Source organism: Lipotes vexillifer, unplaced genomic scaffold (assembly GCF_000442215.2).
Source record: "Lipotes vexillifer unplaced genomic scaffold, Lipotes_vexillifer_v1.1 scaffold70, whole genome shotgun sequence".
Classification (NCBI taxonomy): Eukaryota; Metazoa; Chordata; class Mammalia; order Artiodactyla; family Lipotidae; genus Lipotes; species Lipotes vexillifer.
Window position 1 is genome coordinate 1,381,119 of NW_006789896.1, and position 15,907 is coordinate 1,397,025.

The window sequence follows — 15,907 nt, forward strand, 5'->3', positions numbered from 1 at the left end:
AAGCTAGTGAGAAAGTTTGAGGTACAGATAGAAAATAGGAAGGCACGAGAATCTGCTAGTATAGTGTGCTTCCTGATCTTTTTTGGATCAGAAAACCTTTTGAAATTTAATGAAAGCTATGAACTCTCCTCAGGAAAAATATATAAAACCCACATACAAATTGTAGGAGTTTCATAGCACTCCAAGATCTAAAAAAATACATGGTGGACTGTTAGCTAGGTGCCTTATGTTCTGCAACTAGGACGAGTTGATAAACTCCTCTAGGCCTCTGTTTACTCAACTGCACAATAGGTATCACAGCTCGTAGCCCCTTTTCACAGGTATATTAGGAGAGAACGTGAAAATTTTCATGAAAATACTTGGAAATAAATGTGCTGTGGAACAAACCCGATTACAACAAAATGGAAAAAAACTGTACACGTTTTTTGTTTAACTGTAATTTTAGTAAAATAGATGTTTCCCTACCTAGTTTTAGGAGTCTTATATACAGATGATTTCATTAACATGGTATTTTACTATAATGAGATTTTATATACGTGTGTGTGTGTGTGTGTGTGTGTGTGTGTGTGTGTCAGTAAAATGATAACCCTGAATATTCTGCTGCTTTGGTTTGGTATATTTATGGATATACCTCTCAAGTTTTTGAAGCATATCTTCTGAGTATAGAAAATTAGGACTCTTGAATAGAAAATGTTTAGGGGAAATTTTTCATATTTTGAACGATTGAGTGCTTGTGGTTGCTATGGGGTAGATGCAATGTACAATTAAAGATAATTGGATGGTTTTAGGAAAGCTCTCAAAAGCAGTTTGTATAAATGGTGGTAATCTTGTTAAATCATATTAAGATAAATCCAGAACATCAAAGTGAACATTACACTAAAGATTGGGGTCTTTGCGGACAGTATAAAATAGAAAAAAGAGAAAGAGGGTCTTTATAACATATTTTCTCAATGAATTTTGAGGTTTGTTGTATTTTTTAAACTTGACTAAAGCACTATTATTTGAGAAATACCTAGCCCTTAGAGGTAAATGAGCAGATATTTCTGCAGTGTTCTATCAGTATTGACAATGAACTGTGATCACTACATTGGGCTGATGTAATTTCTTTAAAATTTTCCGACATTTTAAACTATGAATAGTCAGGTTCTTGTTTCTAGTGCAAACTAAACTGACTTAAATTTCCCAGGATCTGTATTTTCATTTATAGCTTGCAACTATTACATTCTTACCAAAGACTATCGAGGGCATTTTCTGTAACTTTCACAATGTGGTTGGTTCTCACCCTATTTCTCAATAGAACATTGATAAACAATTGTGTGTTGAGTTGGTTTTTTTGGTTTTTTGTTTTTAACCAAATGATGTTTATTTGATGCTCATGGTGGTGAGAGTTTTTAAATGTTAGTATCCTTGCTGTTTTAGGATGCACATTCACAGGGTGAGGTGGTATCATGCTTGGAGAAAGGCCTGGTGAAGGAAGCAGAAGAAAGAGATCCTAAGATTCAAGTCTCTGAACTCTGCAAGAAAGCCATTCTCCGGGTGGCTGAGCTGTCCTCAGATGACTTTCACTTAGACCGGCATTTATATTTTGCCTGCCGAGATGATCGGGAACGTTTTTGTGAAAATGTGAGTCAGCTCAGAAACTGTTCTTCTTTGCTTCCTTTTCTTCCTAAATATTTTTTTATACTCGATTCCAAAATTAAACCAACACAAGCTGTCACATGTAGAAAAGTCACAAATGGAAGGTGGAGTTGGTCCCAGGATAACAGAAAGTTATCTGGGTACTGGATACGGCTGCTCAGCCTTGAGGTAACATCTAGTTAACACTTGGCTTCGAACAGTCTCCATACGTTGTTTTTTCTACTCTATCTCACTTCTCAATTTCAGTTCTTGGAAGTCTGTTTTATATATAGGAATCCTATCTTACCAGGGAATCCCATTCACATATATTCCACGGCTAAAAACTGGCCATATTATGTATTTATATTTAACTACTTTTGGCTAAGACGAAGGAAGCAGCAGGTGGCTAACTTTTAAAACCAAATCCTTGGTTACTACCTGCGTACCCTATAGAAGAACTTTCCAACCCTTTAGGCAGAAATAATCTCCATCTTTACTGCAAAGGACTGAGCGTGACTTGTGTACACTCCCACTCTGCCTGCTGTTTTGAATTAATAGCTTTAACTATCAGAGCCAATGCTAGAGTTTTATTGACTCTAGCATAAAGTTGTAAGAAGAGAGACTCATTGACGCTTCTCTTGGTTTCCTAATTAACAGTATGTCTGGGAACACATGACAGTGTGTTCAAATACCATGGGAAATTTTTTTCATCTTTACTGCAATCATTACTTTCTTTCAAAGGCTACTAAATTTTATAAATGGCTGAGCCATGTGTTCAAAGGTAGTCATCATTATAATAATTTAACAGAAAGTTCTTTATAAAATTGTGGATATTGCCCAGCATAACTACTTAGCTAGTGATGATGATGATGTTATATTCCATCTTACAGACACAAGCTGGTGAAGGCAGAGTATATAAGTGCCTCTTTAACCATAAATTTGAAGAATCCATGAGTGAAAAAGTAAGTATTACTTTGAAACAAACGAGCATTTTATTCATTTTCTTAAAAGCTTTCTCAAATCCTCTCAAACAATATTTTTATAAACTCATACCAAAATATAAAGTACTGATACAGCTTATCCTTTTCAGAGGTAATATACTTGGCTTTTAGTAGGAAACCAAAGCATATTTCACTTAAACCAAAAAAATTAAGTTTCTCGGGATATCTGGACTTTGGGATGCCAATGGGGAATCAATTTGGGGAGTAAAATCAGAGAATTTTATATCAGAATTACACTGAAGCCATCCCTATGTACTCAAGAAGTTTAGACTAACCAAACCAATATGCTTAATAATTAGCAATTTAATTTTTCAGCAACTGTCTCATTAAGCTTTCTCATTACTGTTAGTTCTTTGTCCCTGGATGAATGCAAGAATCTTTTATGACTTTTGAAAGTCGTTATTTTTGGCTTTGCTGTCCTGTCACTTACTTTCCTGTGCAGCTGAAGAAATGTTTGTTTTTTGGGGGGGTTTTTTGTGTTCTTTTTCGGTACGCGGGCCTCTCACTGTTGTGGCCTCTCCCGTTGCGGCGCGCAGGCTCAGCGGCCATGGCTCATGGGCCCAGCCGCTCTGCAGCATGTGGGATCTTCCCGGACCGGGGCATGAACCCGTATCCCCTGCAGCGGCAGGCGGACTCTCAACCACTGCGCCACCAGGGAAACCCTGAAGAAATGTTTTTCATTTCACTTCCTTATATCATTTAGTATTGAATAATTATATTTAAAAAGTGTAGAATGGAGCTTCCAGAGTGTTATATCAGTTGCCACTTTCATTCTGGTGAAATTTACTTTCGGGATATTGTTGAAAAGAATACTTTGTCAAGTGAATGTATTAGAATCTACCAAATATTTATGTGTTTTGGACAGTTGCTATTGTTGCAACCATCAGCAATTCACCATAGAATTCCAGGCTTTCCTGCTCATATACCCCTACTTCTTGCTACACTAGTTCAGCACACTTGTGCTCAATTTTAACCAAACTTAAACATAGACATTTTGGTAACTACTGCAGTTGTTTACGGTACTTGGCCATGAGCCTCTGCTTTTCTTAGAGGTACATGTGAATGGCTCAGCCTCCTGAGCGGTCTCACAGCTCCCTTGGTGCCCTCTTTTCTCAGTGTCGAGAAGCACTAACAACCCGCCAAAAGCTGATTGCCCAGGATTATAAAGTCAGTTATTCATTGGCCAAATCCTGTAAGAGTGACTTGAAGAAATACCGATGCAACGTGGAAAACCTTCCTCGGTCCCGGGAAGCCAGGCTCTCCTACCTTCTGATGTGTCTGGAGTCAGCTGTGCATAGAGGTAAGAGTTAATTTCTTTTTATCTTTTTCACTCCTTTTTGGATCGTCTCCTCATATGTGGGCTCTTTTGAGTACACTTGTACCTTGTGACTCAGGAGCCTTTCTTTGTAAGCAAAACTCTAGGCTGAAGGCTTGGTATCCCTAAGTCTTATTGAAGCCCCTTGCTCTTAACTCAGCAGCCCTAAATTTTGTTTTTCTTTACATCCCAGCTTTTTTTAAGTAAGGTATATTTCTCAAATCCAATTTAAAATTTTTAAAATGCATGTCACACAGCAATTTTAGGAGAGTCAGGGAAGCGTAATAATGATATAGCATATGAGCTTTGGGTCAGAGAGACGTGACTTCAAATGATGGCTCTATCACCAAACTAACTGCCTGGGCACCATTATTTATGTTTCTTCATCTCTGCAAACCTCATTTTTCTTATCTGTAAAACAAAAATATATTACCTGTGTTGAGGAGTTCTTGTGAGGATCGAATGAGGTTTTTTGGCATAGCACGTAACATACGGTAAGTGATAAGTACTGTTATTATTCTAACAGTGTTGATATAAAGAAATTAAGCAGTGAAAGAAGGAAGGATTACCTTATAAGGTCAGTCTCGGGGTCTGTTCAGTCCAAAAGTCAATCCCTGATAAAGGAACTAAGAAGGATATATAAAAGGTCAGGGTCATTCAGAAAAAACATTTCTTAACGTGGACTATAGGATGTAAAAATGAAATTCCTAGCTGTCGAATGAATAATGCTAGGACAATTGCCTAGTGATTAAAAAGTTAAGTGGAAAAAGATCAGTTGTTAAATAAAACTCAGAACTTTTTGTTGAATTTTTTTCTCATATCTGGGTAGTGAAAGACTCCTAAGCTTAAAAGCAATGGAATAGCAACCAGAGACCATGCATGTTTGGTATTCATGCAAACGAAGGACATTTTGGAGGAAATTGGAGAATTTTGATTATGGTCTGGGTGTTTGATGAAATTTTCTTGAAATGTAAAGGTGGAGATTGTTGCCTACTAAAAGCATATTATAAAGCAGAATGCAAAACATCTAATTTTGGTATTTAAAAAATAGAGCGTTAATCTCCTTAAACTGCAAATTAACAGGAAACACAAAAAGACTCAGCAAATAAATGGTCAAAGGATATGAACAGATAATTCATAGAAGTTATACAGATTTTTAATACTAAAATGTCTGAACATGTGAGTGTTAGTAGGATGTGAAAGAACTGGAACTACACTATTGATGGGAATTTTAAATTTCTACTTTGGAAGATAGTTGGCCAGTTTCTTAAGAAGTTCCACATACATCTAACTTATGACCCAGCCGTGTAAATCCTAGGTTACCCAAGATATATAAAAGCATATATCCATATAAACTCTTGTGTATGAATGCTCATAACAGCATATTTGTAATAGCCCAAAACTGGAAATAACCCAAATGTTCATCAGCAGTTTAAGGGATAAACGAATTGTAGTGTAGCCACATAATGGAATAATATTACTTAGCAGTAAAAAGGAATGCACTGTTGATTTGTGGCTGAATCTCAAAAAATCTGAAAGAAGTCAGACAAAAAAAAAAAGAGTCCATAGCATATCATTCCATTTATATGAACTTTATTTATATGAACTTCTGAAAAATGCAAACTAGTAAAATAATGTGTAGTCACAGAAAGCAGATCAGTGGTTGACTGGGCATGGGCTAAGTGGGTAGAGAGGAAAGGAAAGGAGGGATTCTAAACGAACATGTGGAAGCTTTTGGAGTTGATGGTTATATATGTTCGATCTCTTGATTGTGGTGATGGTTTCATTGATGTGTGCATATGTCAGACTTATCCAATTGTATGTTTTAAAAGTGTAGTTTATTATATGTCAGTTATACCTCAGCAAAGCTGTTTTTTTGGTTAAATTTCATAAGTGTTCCCAGATGGCATTGACAGCTCAAAGAAGAGTTGGGGAGCTGTAGTGAGTATTTGAAGTGACGATTTTTCCACAAGCTTAAAGGGTGTAAGCCAGTAGGGGTTTTCCTGGCTTTCATTTTTACCCCATTAGTTATCTTATTGATAAGACTTCTGTTGGCAAAACATATACATTACTGGTTCAGTAGTATAAAATTCTGTATAAGGCAGCACACTGACAGGGTAAACCCTAGTCTTTGGAGTATTAAACTCACTTTATGCTGATAAAGCTTTTGCTAAATTCTCTGCTTTTCAGTCTAGATAATAGTATGACTGGTATATTCTAGGGAAAAACTTGTACTTTTAATATGTGGTAATATCTGATCCTGTAGCTCACCATCCATAATGTTGTGACTTAAATCCTAACAGGGCGGCAAGTGAGCAGTGAGTGCCAGGGCGAGATGTTAGATTACCGCCGCATGTTGATGGAAGACTTTTCTTTGAGCCCTGAGATCATCCTGAGCTGTCGGGGGGAGATTGAACACCACTGTTCTGGATTGCATCGAAAAGGGCGAACCCTGCATTGTCTGATGAAAGTAGTTCGGGGGGAGAAAGGGAACCTTGGAATGAACTGCCAGCAAGCGGTAAGGACAGATTTTCCGCTGCCATTTTTAATGTTACAGTTTATCAGCCGAGGAGCCTCTTCCTGACACTGTCCCAGCTTATTTATCTGGATCATTTGTGACATCACAGTGAACCTTAGGTATTAAGAACTAGACACAAAATACTGTTTCTTCAGGCATATCAGAGTAAAAACGTGGAATTTGCTGCAGAGCAGAAGTTCGAGCTCATAATAAATAAAAAGAACTATACAGTAAACTTAAAGAAATAGATGAAATGCATTGTTTACTGGAGTGTTTAAAGAAGAGATATCTGGCTAGATTATATTTACTAAGGCAAACCGGGTTCTGGTAAATCAGAAAAGGTCTTCCAGTAAAAGAGAATGTGCCTCTCCCACCACTTTTGATTGAGTTGAGGCTGAAAGAGAGCTGAAATGAATTGAAACTTTCTAAGATTCTCTTCATATTACCGATACGCAGCATGGCATGAATTCCTGGCCTGAAGGATCAAGAAAGCATGTCGTTTTCAAAATCCCACCATCTTTTCTCGTTCAGCAAGGGCAGCTGTGCATGGGAGGGTCTTTCTGTACCGCCAAACTCTACAGTCAGTTCTGTAAAGACAGTTGGAAAAAATTAGCGTGCTTTGCTTGAGAAGATAAAGTTGTTCTTGATCCAAGGTTCATAAACAGTTGAGTAACTATAGATCAGGTACATAATATAATTTAACAAAGTATTATAATAGATACAGTGCATCTGTTTCATTACCATTATCCATGTTTATTGCTTTTTACCGAGTAAGAGTCTTTGAGCAATTTACAATACGAAATGTAACAGTGGCATCCTGTACAATGAATTCTGTGGTTTCCTATACCTTCCTTTAGGAAGCACAGAAGATAGAGTTTAGCCTTATACTCTAAATTAGAAGGTTGAGATTCTCTCCTAAGTGAAACTTCAGAAAACTGCAATTCATTAGTCTCTTATTTTTGTTGTTGGCATTTTTTATTAAAAGCGGAATATTAATTGAATTTGATTTTCCTGCTAATCAGGTAAAATCATAATTTTACAGAGTCTGAAACACAAAATTTCCATAGGATTTTGACGTGGAGTAAAAGTTCACCTTAGCTTCTATTACTCACCCTGACCCAGAGTGGACAGTAACTTACACATCCCATAGTGGGGAAAATAGACAAATGTCGCCTCTTATCCAGAATACCAGGCCTAGCTAGAAGGAAGCCTTCTGGATGTAGTTCCTCAGGAGCAGTCTTTGCTGGTGATTGTCCTGGGAAACTTCTGTGACAATGTGTGTGCCTGGGCCCCAGACCAAGAACAAATCAAGACATTTCATCCTTAATGCAGCATGCAAAGGGGAGGGTGGTGGTCAGGACTAAACTTATATTTTTACTGAGGCTACACTTTGTACTAAGGTGTACAGAAAAGAGAAATTAGTTTGATTTTATTTGGAAGCATCTAGTTTACCTCCAGGGCTTTTTGAAATTTAGCTTGTTGAGAGAGAAATAAATAGCACCCACCTATTGCTTTGTGCCCAAAAGAAAAGTGCTTCCAAACCTAGAGGTTAGCCTCAAAAGGTAATATAAGTGGTTTTGTCCACATTAAGTTTAGCTAAGTGGGCAAGAAACACTTCATTTTGTTTTTTATGGACCTGTGGTCTTTAGCCTTTGCTTACAAAACTTGAAGATAGGTGATCCAAAGGGAGAAAGTTTTCCTTAGTCATCTACTTCATTATCCATCCTCAGTCACATGGAGGAATGTTTTGTAATAATTTGCTTTTCAAAGTTTCTTTCCTTGATACAGTAGATTTCCATATTGGTCTGTGGTTGACCATTAATTTTCCCTTGTTCTCTGCTTGGTGGTGCTTTGATTTAGTGATCTCTCAACAAATAGTAAAGCGAATAAATAGTGAAGCATAAGAACAATTATTATTGTAATGAGTGTATACTCTTCCAAATACACTGTGATCATGAACTTAAATTCTTTTCAGTTATGGCTGAACAAATCTTGGCCCAGTCTCTCCTAAGGAGACTGCCGTCTATTCTCTAGACTAATTTTTTGGAAGCATTTTTTCACGTTTTCCTAAGCAATCAGGGCAGGAATAGATGTATCATCATGTAATAGTTCACATACTTGGTGTTTATTTCCCACACCGCTGTCACTGGATTCCAGAGTAGCAGTGATCCCTTGAGCCTTTGACCTCCTAGAGTCTGTAGGGCATTCACTGTCTTCTTTTGGAACCTGCAGTCTGGTACACGCACGGAGAATTCTCAAAGTTTGCCTGTCAATCATGGATATTTAACTGATAAGTTCTTAGAGAAACTTCCAGACTCCCATGATGCTTATAATGTCCCTCAGGAAAAGAAGTAAATAATTTGGTCTTTGTCAGCAAATTAAAATTGGTAGTCATTTGACAGTAGTAGTAATCTTCCTACTAACTAACCACTGCATTTTGAAGCTTCTCCAAATTGCACCAAGAATTGGTATAAATAAGTTCCATCCCAGAATATTAGATCTCTTTCATACTTCTCTCATCTTGATTGTTGACTTCTTTTAGGAGAGACAAAATTGAGTTTTTCTTTTGATCTTTGTTCTCTGATCAAGTATGTGATGGGGTCAATGCTTTCATACGAGCCTCTGTAGGATTGTAGGTCAAATGTATGAGGATCAGAGAAGGCTCCTACAGAGGCTAAATCAATGACACAAAAAGGGCCCCAATTCTTTAACTTGGAACAAAAGGAACCCCAACCAGAAGGACCGTAGTTTTCAGATTTGCTTTGTGTTATTTAAGATTCCCACCCCAAACACCATCTGCTACCCATCTGTAGTAATAATGATCTTTTACATCTGTAAAATGCTTTGCAGCTTACACAACCTTCTATATATTATTCTTCCTTATAATTCTTTGCAGTTAAAGAAACTGGAACTTAGAGGTTAATCAACTTGCCTTTGTTCTCAAAGCTAGTATCTGGCAGAGACAGAGCTATTAATAGAACTCAGGTTTTCTCATCCTTAATTTAGAGGTTTTTCATCTGTGCCCCGACTGCTTTCTCCTCAGACAGGAAAAAAGAATCTGAGGCACATCTTATCATGCTTTCACTTTATTCTATGACAGAGTGTGGACCAAGCAAAAGTAAATGTTAAAGAATATATCCTCATTTTCAACTGCATAATGACAAGTATTTTTCTGTATTACTTGTAATGAACAAGCTCTGGTTCATCTCTTGGTTATATAAAAAATAGTTGAGGAAAAATAGGAAATTATAAGTAATATTCTTGTGTTTTGTAATTGGTATTTCTTGCAACTGAAATCTCACATCTCTTTTTAATAAAGCAGAGTATACTTGTTTTATGCCATTGTCTTTGCAGCAAAATTCAAATTCTAGATTTTTAAGAGCAAATTAGATCTCTAACTGGAAATGTCTTCTCTTCTCCACTCAACTCTGCCTTGGCACTGAGTGTCAGATTTAGTAATTTGATTAACAGATGTGAGGAAAGAGGCAGCTTTTATATTGTAAGGTCCTCTTGTTTTGCACACATCCAGGGATGGTTCAGACAGGTAGGCCAGCTATACCTACAATAACTTAAACAGAAAAACTTGCAAAGTAGAGGAACTAGTTGGAAAGTATTTGACAAGAGCTGTTGAGCTTGGCCAGTGACAACTGTAGTACCTTGTTACGAGTACATTGTGATATACCAGACTGAGAACTGATTGAAGACATGACGTTGCTCATCCTAGATGTATAAGTGACTTTCTTTGTTCCTTCTTAATTTTTCTTAATCCAGCTTCAAACACTGATTCAGGAGACTGACCCTGGTGCAGATTACCGCATTGATAGAGCTTTGAATGAAGCTTGTGAATCTGTAATACAGACAGCCTGCAAACACATAAGATCCGGAGACCCAATGTAGGTTATCTTATTTGTGGTATTATATTGTATTTGGCAGTGCAGCATGGGGAATATATCCCCAAATGACTTTCAGACGGTTTAGCAACTTAACTGAAATTTTGTTAAGCAGGAACACATACCAGCTTTTGTTAAAACTAGTATTGGGATTGAGACTTGGGCTCTGCCTCATCCATGATGTAGAGAACCTAGACCCAGCATTGTCATGATGTTTGTTGACAGTGACTGAGCATATACAGTCCTAGACATTAGGTCACTGAATAATCCTACTTAATGGTCAAATAAAAATCAGAGAGAAAAACTCACAGGATAAAATGAAACATGCTTTGGCTCTATACTTTTCATCCTATGTGTATATTGTCTCATATGCATTGGCAACTTAATAATTATTAGAGAGTAATTAATTATAATTGAAATAAAACACAAAATGTGGTGGTTGGAGGGGGTAATCATGGACAAAATGAACTCTGAAGTTATATCCAAGATCTAGGAAAGCTGTAAAATGCTGTAATAAAGCATTTGAGTCTCATGTATTGGTTTTTTTTCCATATGATGTGCAAACAGCTCTTAAAACCAGGTTGTAAGTAAGAACAGGTTTTCCATTCTGCAAAAATCTTTATAGCCTGCAGCCGGCCGTACCCAACTGTGTGAAACAAATGCAGTCCATGTTTCTCATCATTCTCCTGTGCATATACTCCAGATGTTCATGCTGTGGTAGGAGGTTAAAAAAAAGGTCTTCTTCCTTGAAGCTCTTTGTATGGTTGGTGGAGGTAGTCAAACACTCTTAAGACTGATTAAGACTATTTACCAATATGAAAATAACTGCGTCAACTATTAAGGGGGCAGGGGAGAGGGAGGAAGGAGGGAACTGCTACAGATTAAATAGATTTGAGATGCTGTCAGTTAAATGCAGGTTATGGACCTTTTCTGGGTCCTGATTTGAACAAACGTGAAAAGGCATGAGATAATTGGAAAAATTTGAAAGCTTACAGGATATTTCATGATATTAAGGATTTTTAGATTTACTTCTTTGGTGGATAATGGTATTATGTTTTCATATATAGAGAAACATGCTGAAGTATAATATTTACAAATGAAATGATGGGGTATCTGGGATTTATTTCAAAATATTAGCAAGGAGGGTATAGGGTTAAAACAAACTTTGTCTTAAAGCTATGGGAAGGGAAGATGGATATTATATGATTCTCTACTTTTGTATGGTTGGAAGTTTCTCATAATAAACAGTTAAATATAAAGCAGCTGCACACAGCTCTTGTGTAAGCTGAGTCCTAAGTGCTAAGTGGCTCTAAAGTTGATAGAAGGCATAAGCACTGTAAGGTTGAGTTAATTTGAGTGATTCTCAGGAAAGTCCCTGATTGCCCTAGGAAAATAGCTAAATGGCTTTTTCTACAGACCAAGCAATACTGGTGTGAGAGTTCTGAATCCATTGTCAGAACTTTCTCTAGTTACAATTTCACCCCTGTTTTATGCCCAGGATCCTCTCGTGCCTGATGGAACATTTATACACAGAAAAAATGGTGGAAGATTGTGAACACCGTCTCTTAGAGCTGCAGTATTTCATCTCCCGTGATTGGAAGTGAGTATTTTGTTTTGTTTTGTTTGGGGGTTTTTTTGACCACGCGGCATGTGAGATCCTAGTTCCCTGACCAGGGATCGAACCTGTGCCCCCTGCATTGGAAGCGCAGAGTCTTAAGCACTGGAAGTGAGTATTTTGAAGCCATAGTAAGGTAAGCCTCAGCCTGTTCTCCTGTGTAGTCACTATCCCTTGTATTTTTAAAAAATAATCAGTAGTAATTTGTTTTTGTTAAGTTGTGGGATAGCTGACACTCTAATCTCCAGAAAAATCTCTTTCTTGCTTTCAGAACAGTATCTAAAAGCAGAGACAGCCCCTGCAGGTCTATTCCCAAGTGTCCCCATTAACTACTACATTGAAAGTCAGGGTCCAGTGTTTCTGATACCACAAACGTCTATCTAGAAAGAACTTGGGCAGCGGTGGGGCAGCAGAAGCATCTTCAGATATGTCTCTTATAGTGATTTTTATTTTTATTGATTTGTCCTGGGTATGGGAGTTTGCTTTATTTCTTTTACTATTCAAAGTTAATTGAATTTATCCTGTCTTAAGAAGCTCTTCTGGGTAAATGACAACTTGATTCTCTTCTCATCCTGTTAGCTAGAAAAAAGGGAGGAGGTAGATGAAATAGAAGTATATCTCTTATAGTCAGAATAACTGTTTATTGGCTACAATCCCTTCCTCTTCCCATGTCTTATTTTCTCTTCCCACCTCCAGACCAGGCTGTTCCTCCCAAGTTCAGCTGCTTCCTGATTGTTTTAAGCCACTGTACTTTGGTCATTAATTATTTTTCTGGTGATTAATATATGTTTTACCCCCATACTTTACTGGAAGAAGATTACTTGAAGACTCAGTGTGTCTATTTCTGTTTCCTCAAGTTAACTCTTGAAAGGACTTCAGAAACTTGGGTGGAAATTTCCCTGTGCTTACTCTGGCTATCTAAACCGAAATAACAGAGTGTTTACTGAGTTTATTACCTTAAAAAAGTATGTTTTTTCCTCTTCTGTAATTCCTTCATCCATGATCAAAGGATGCTTTCCAATCTTTAAAGCTACTTAAATAGTAGCCTTTTTCCTCCCACTAAGTAGCCCTCCCCCAGAGTTGATAATATAATGTAGACAGAATGAAGTGTCCATTGGTCTGATTTGGAGAGGCAGCAGGCTCATCACCTAATCCACTGTCTCCAGAGTCAGAGTTAAATGTCAAGTTTTTTTAATTGATAAGCATGTTCAGGTAAACTAAAAATATAACTGCCTTACCTTGCTTGGGGAAAAGAACTGGAACAGTTTTACTAGAAAAGAACTTGAGGAGGAGACTGTTTATCCTGTCCTTTCCTGATCTTAATGAACCTAGTATATCAGGTAAGATTGACTTTTACTCACAGAAAAAGTACTGAGTAAAAGTTGTGAATTGCCTGGTGATTGCTACAACCCTTGTCTCATTTCAGCTAGGGCATGTTAATGCTGAGTCTATTATTGTAATGTTGTGTGCCTTACATTGCGAAAATACCATCTTTTTTTGTTTGTTTGTTTGTTTGTTTTTGGTTTTTTTTGCGGTACGCGGGCCTCTCACTGCCGTGGCATCTCCCATTGTGGAGCACAGGCTCCGGATGCACAGGCTCAGCAGCCATGGCCCACGAGCCCAGCTGCTCCGCGGCATGTGGGATCTTCCTGGACCGGGGCACAAACCCATGTCCCCTGCGTCGGCAGGCGGACTCTCAACCACTGCACCACCAGGGAAGCCCGCGAAGATACCATCTTTGAGGCAGAACTTAAATCTTCTATATTAAGGATTAACAAACTTCTACTGATTAACCACTGTGTGTTCATGAAGAACAAAATTCAGGAATGTACTCGTGCTCACCTGCCGTCTCCATTACCCTAGAAGTGATTGTCAACGGGTACACAAACAAGCACCTTGCAGAAACCCTTAGCATGTCTTGGGAGGAAAGGTATAGTAAGAGTGGTTATCTCTTAACTCTTAACCTTATAGGCTGGACCCTGTCTTATACCGCAAATGCCAGGGAGATGCGTCTCGTCTTTGCCACACCCACGGTTGGAATGAAACCAGTGAACTTATGCCTCCTGGAGCTGTGTTCTCTTGCTTATACCGACATGCCTACCGCACTGAGGAACAGGGCAGGAGGGTATGCACTCAATATTGACTTCATTTCTTCCTGTCATCGTTTAATTCATTTGCTGTGGATTGTTGTGATTCCTGTCATCCTAGGAAAACTTTGTTAGTGTATCTGGCAAGGAGGGGTTGCTGCACTACTAGAAGCTTCTTCACTCAGTGAGTGTACATAGAATTGTTCTGCCAGCTTCCTTCCATCTGATTTTATGTTTTTAACAAAATGAGGGGACATTTCCAGTTTTTCTTAAAATTACCAAAATCTAAATCACAAGTAGACAAATGCCGCTACCCTAACTGTATTTAGCGTTAAAGATCCATTAGAAGCTCTTAGCCAAGGTGTAAATGGTTTTTAGGCTTCTGCCCTTGGCAGCAGAGCCCATAGTGCGTGTATTGGTGAGGCCCCCTCAGGCAGCACACTCGTTGGAGCTACACCCTCCACGCCCCACTCTCTCGGTATTTGTCTGCCCTGAGTACTGCCTCTTGTTGGGATATTTGCGACTGCTTGGCTGTCAGGTAACATTTGTTGCCTTCTGGTCCCGTACTGACATGCTGCTTGCTCTCCAGGGTGGCCTTGTTAAGCCTTCTGAGATACTCTATTGCATTTCAGCCCTGCATTTGTTACAGAAAATATAGGTGGTATTATTTCACAGGCATGTTTGCAAATACCCCTTCTGAGCTTAATGCAAAAGTCTGACTTTAGGATTCAGAATGAGGAGACTCAGACAGAAAGAAATGTCATACTTTAGTTACTGCAGTATTAACCCAGTTTTTATATTGCTATGTAAGAAAATATGGAAATTTGTTGTTACTTTTTTCTTCGTATAATGAGCCTGTCATTAATCACAGGAGCTCCTAAATCCTAGCATCTTGGTAGTCACTATAGTAGGAGGTTCCTTGTCTTTGTAAATAAAGAAAAAGTTGGAATCTGGTATGCTGTCCTTTTAAAAAATAGGCTTCTTTTAAAAATCGAGGTTAAAGTCACATAACATAAAGTTAATCATTTTAGAAGGAAAAATTCAGTGGCATTTAGTACATTCACAAAGTTGTGCAACCACCACCTCTGTCTACTTCCAAAATATTTCCATGTCTCTGAAAGGAAACTCCTATGCCGATTAAGCAGTTACTCTCTATCCCCACCATACCTCCCTCCAGATGTGTTGGCTCTTTTAGGAGGAGAGGCTGACTGTACCTGTCAATGACAGCTTTCTCACAACTCTCCCCAAAATATTAGTTTTCATATGTTTGACCCTCTGCTTAATTCTCATTAACTTATCTAGAAGAGTCGGGTTCTGACCTGAAGTAACTCTCACCTGCTTGTTCCAAGTTTAGGTAAATTTGAACTCAGTTCTCCTCACTCAAGTGTTTATTCTCTCTTGAATCAGACCCAGTATTCCACTCTACATTCATAGAGTAGTGGCAAATTAATTTTCCTGAACAAAAAACTCTCTACCTCATCTGAACAAATCCAGTTCATTTTTTAATTGAAGTATAGTTGACTTACAATATTATATTAGTTTCAGGTGTACAGCATAGTGATTCAGTCCTAATTCACTTTTATCAGGATACTCTGAGAAAAGAATATTGTTTCATACAGTATATTAGAAAATGCCTAATGTATTTATAATCGCATTCCTAGAGATAAAGGTGTTTAGAAGCCTCATAGAACATTTAATTTTTATTCTGGAAGAGATTCGAGGTTTAAAGTTTGGTTCAAGTAACTGTAAACTTATTTGTTATTTTCCTGACAATGGATTTGTTCTATCTGGTGTCTTCTGGTTTTGGTTTTGGTACCTTTGAAGTATTTTGCTTATTATTTCTCATTTAGCTGTCACGGGAATG

General features: G+C 37.9%; 1 protein-coding gene across 1 annotated transcript in view; it reads left to right on the top strand.

The window, feature by feature from the left end:
- GLG1 (golgi glycoprotein 1) overlaps positions 1-15,907 on the top strand; it is a 149,028-nt gene that overhangs the window by 109,170 nt on the left and 23,951 nt on the right. Inside the window, exons 5-11 of the mRNA XM_007462995.1 lie at positions 1,420-1,623; positions 2,508-2,579; positions 3,735-3,918; positions 6,237-6,451; positions 10,223-10,344; positions 11,840-11,941; positions 13,928-14,081. Coding sequence (XP_007463057.1) covers positions 1,420-1,623; positions 2,508-2,579; positions 3,735-3,918; positions 6,237-6,451; positions 10,223-10,344; positions 11,840-11,941; positions 13,928-14,081 — 1,053 coding nt within the window. The remainder of the gene's footprint in view (positions 1-1,419; positions 1,624-2,507; positions 2,580-3,734; positions 3,919-6,236; positions 6,452-10,222; positions 10,345-11,839; positions 11,942-13,927; positions 14,082-15,907) is intronic.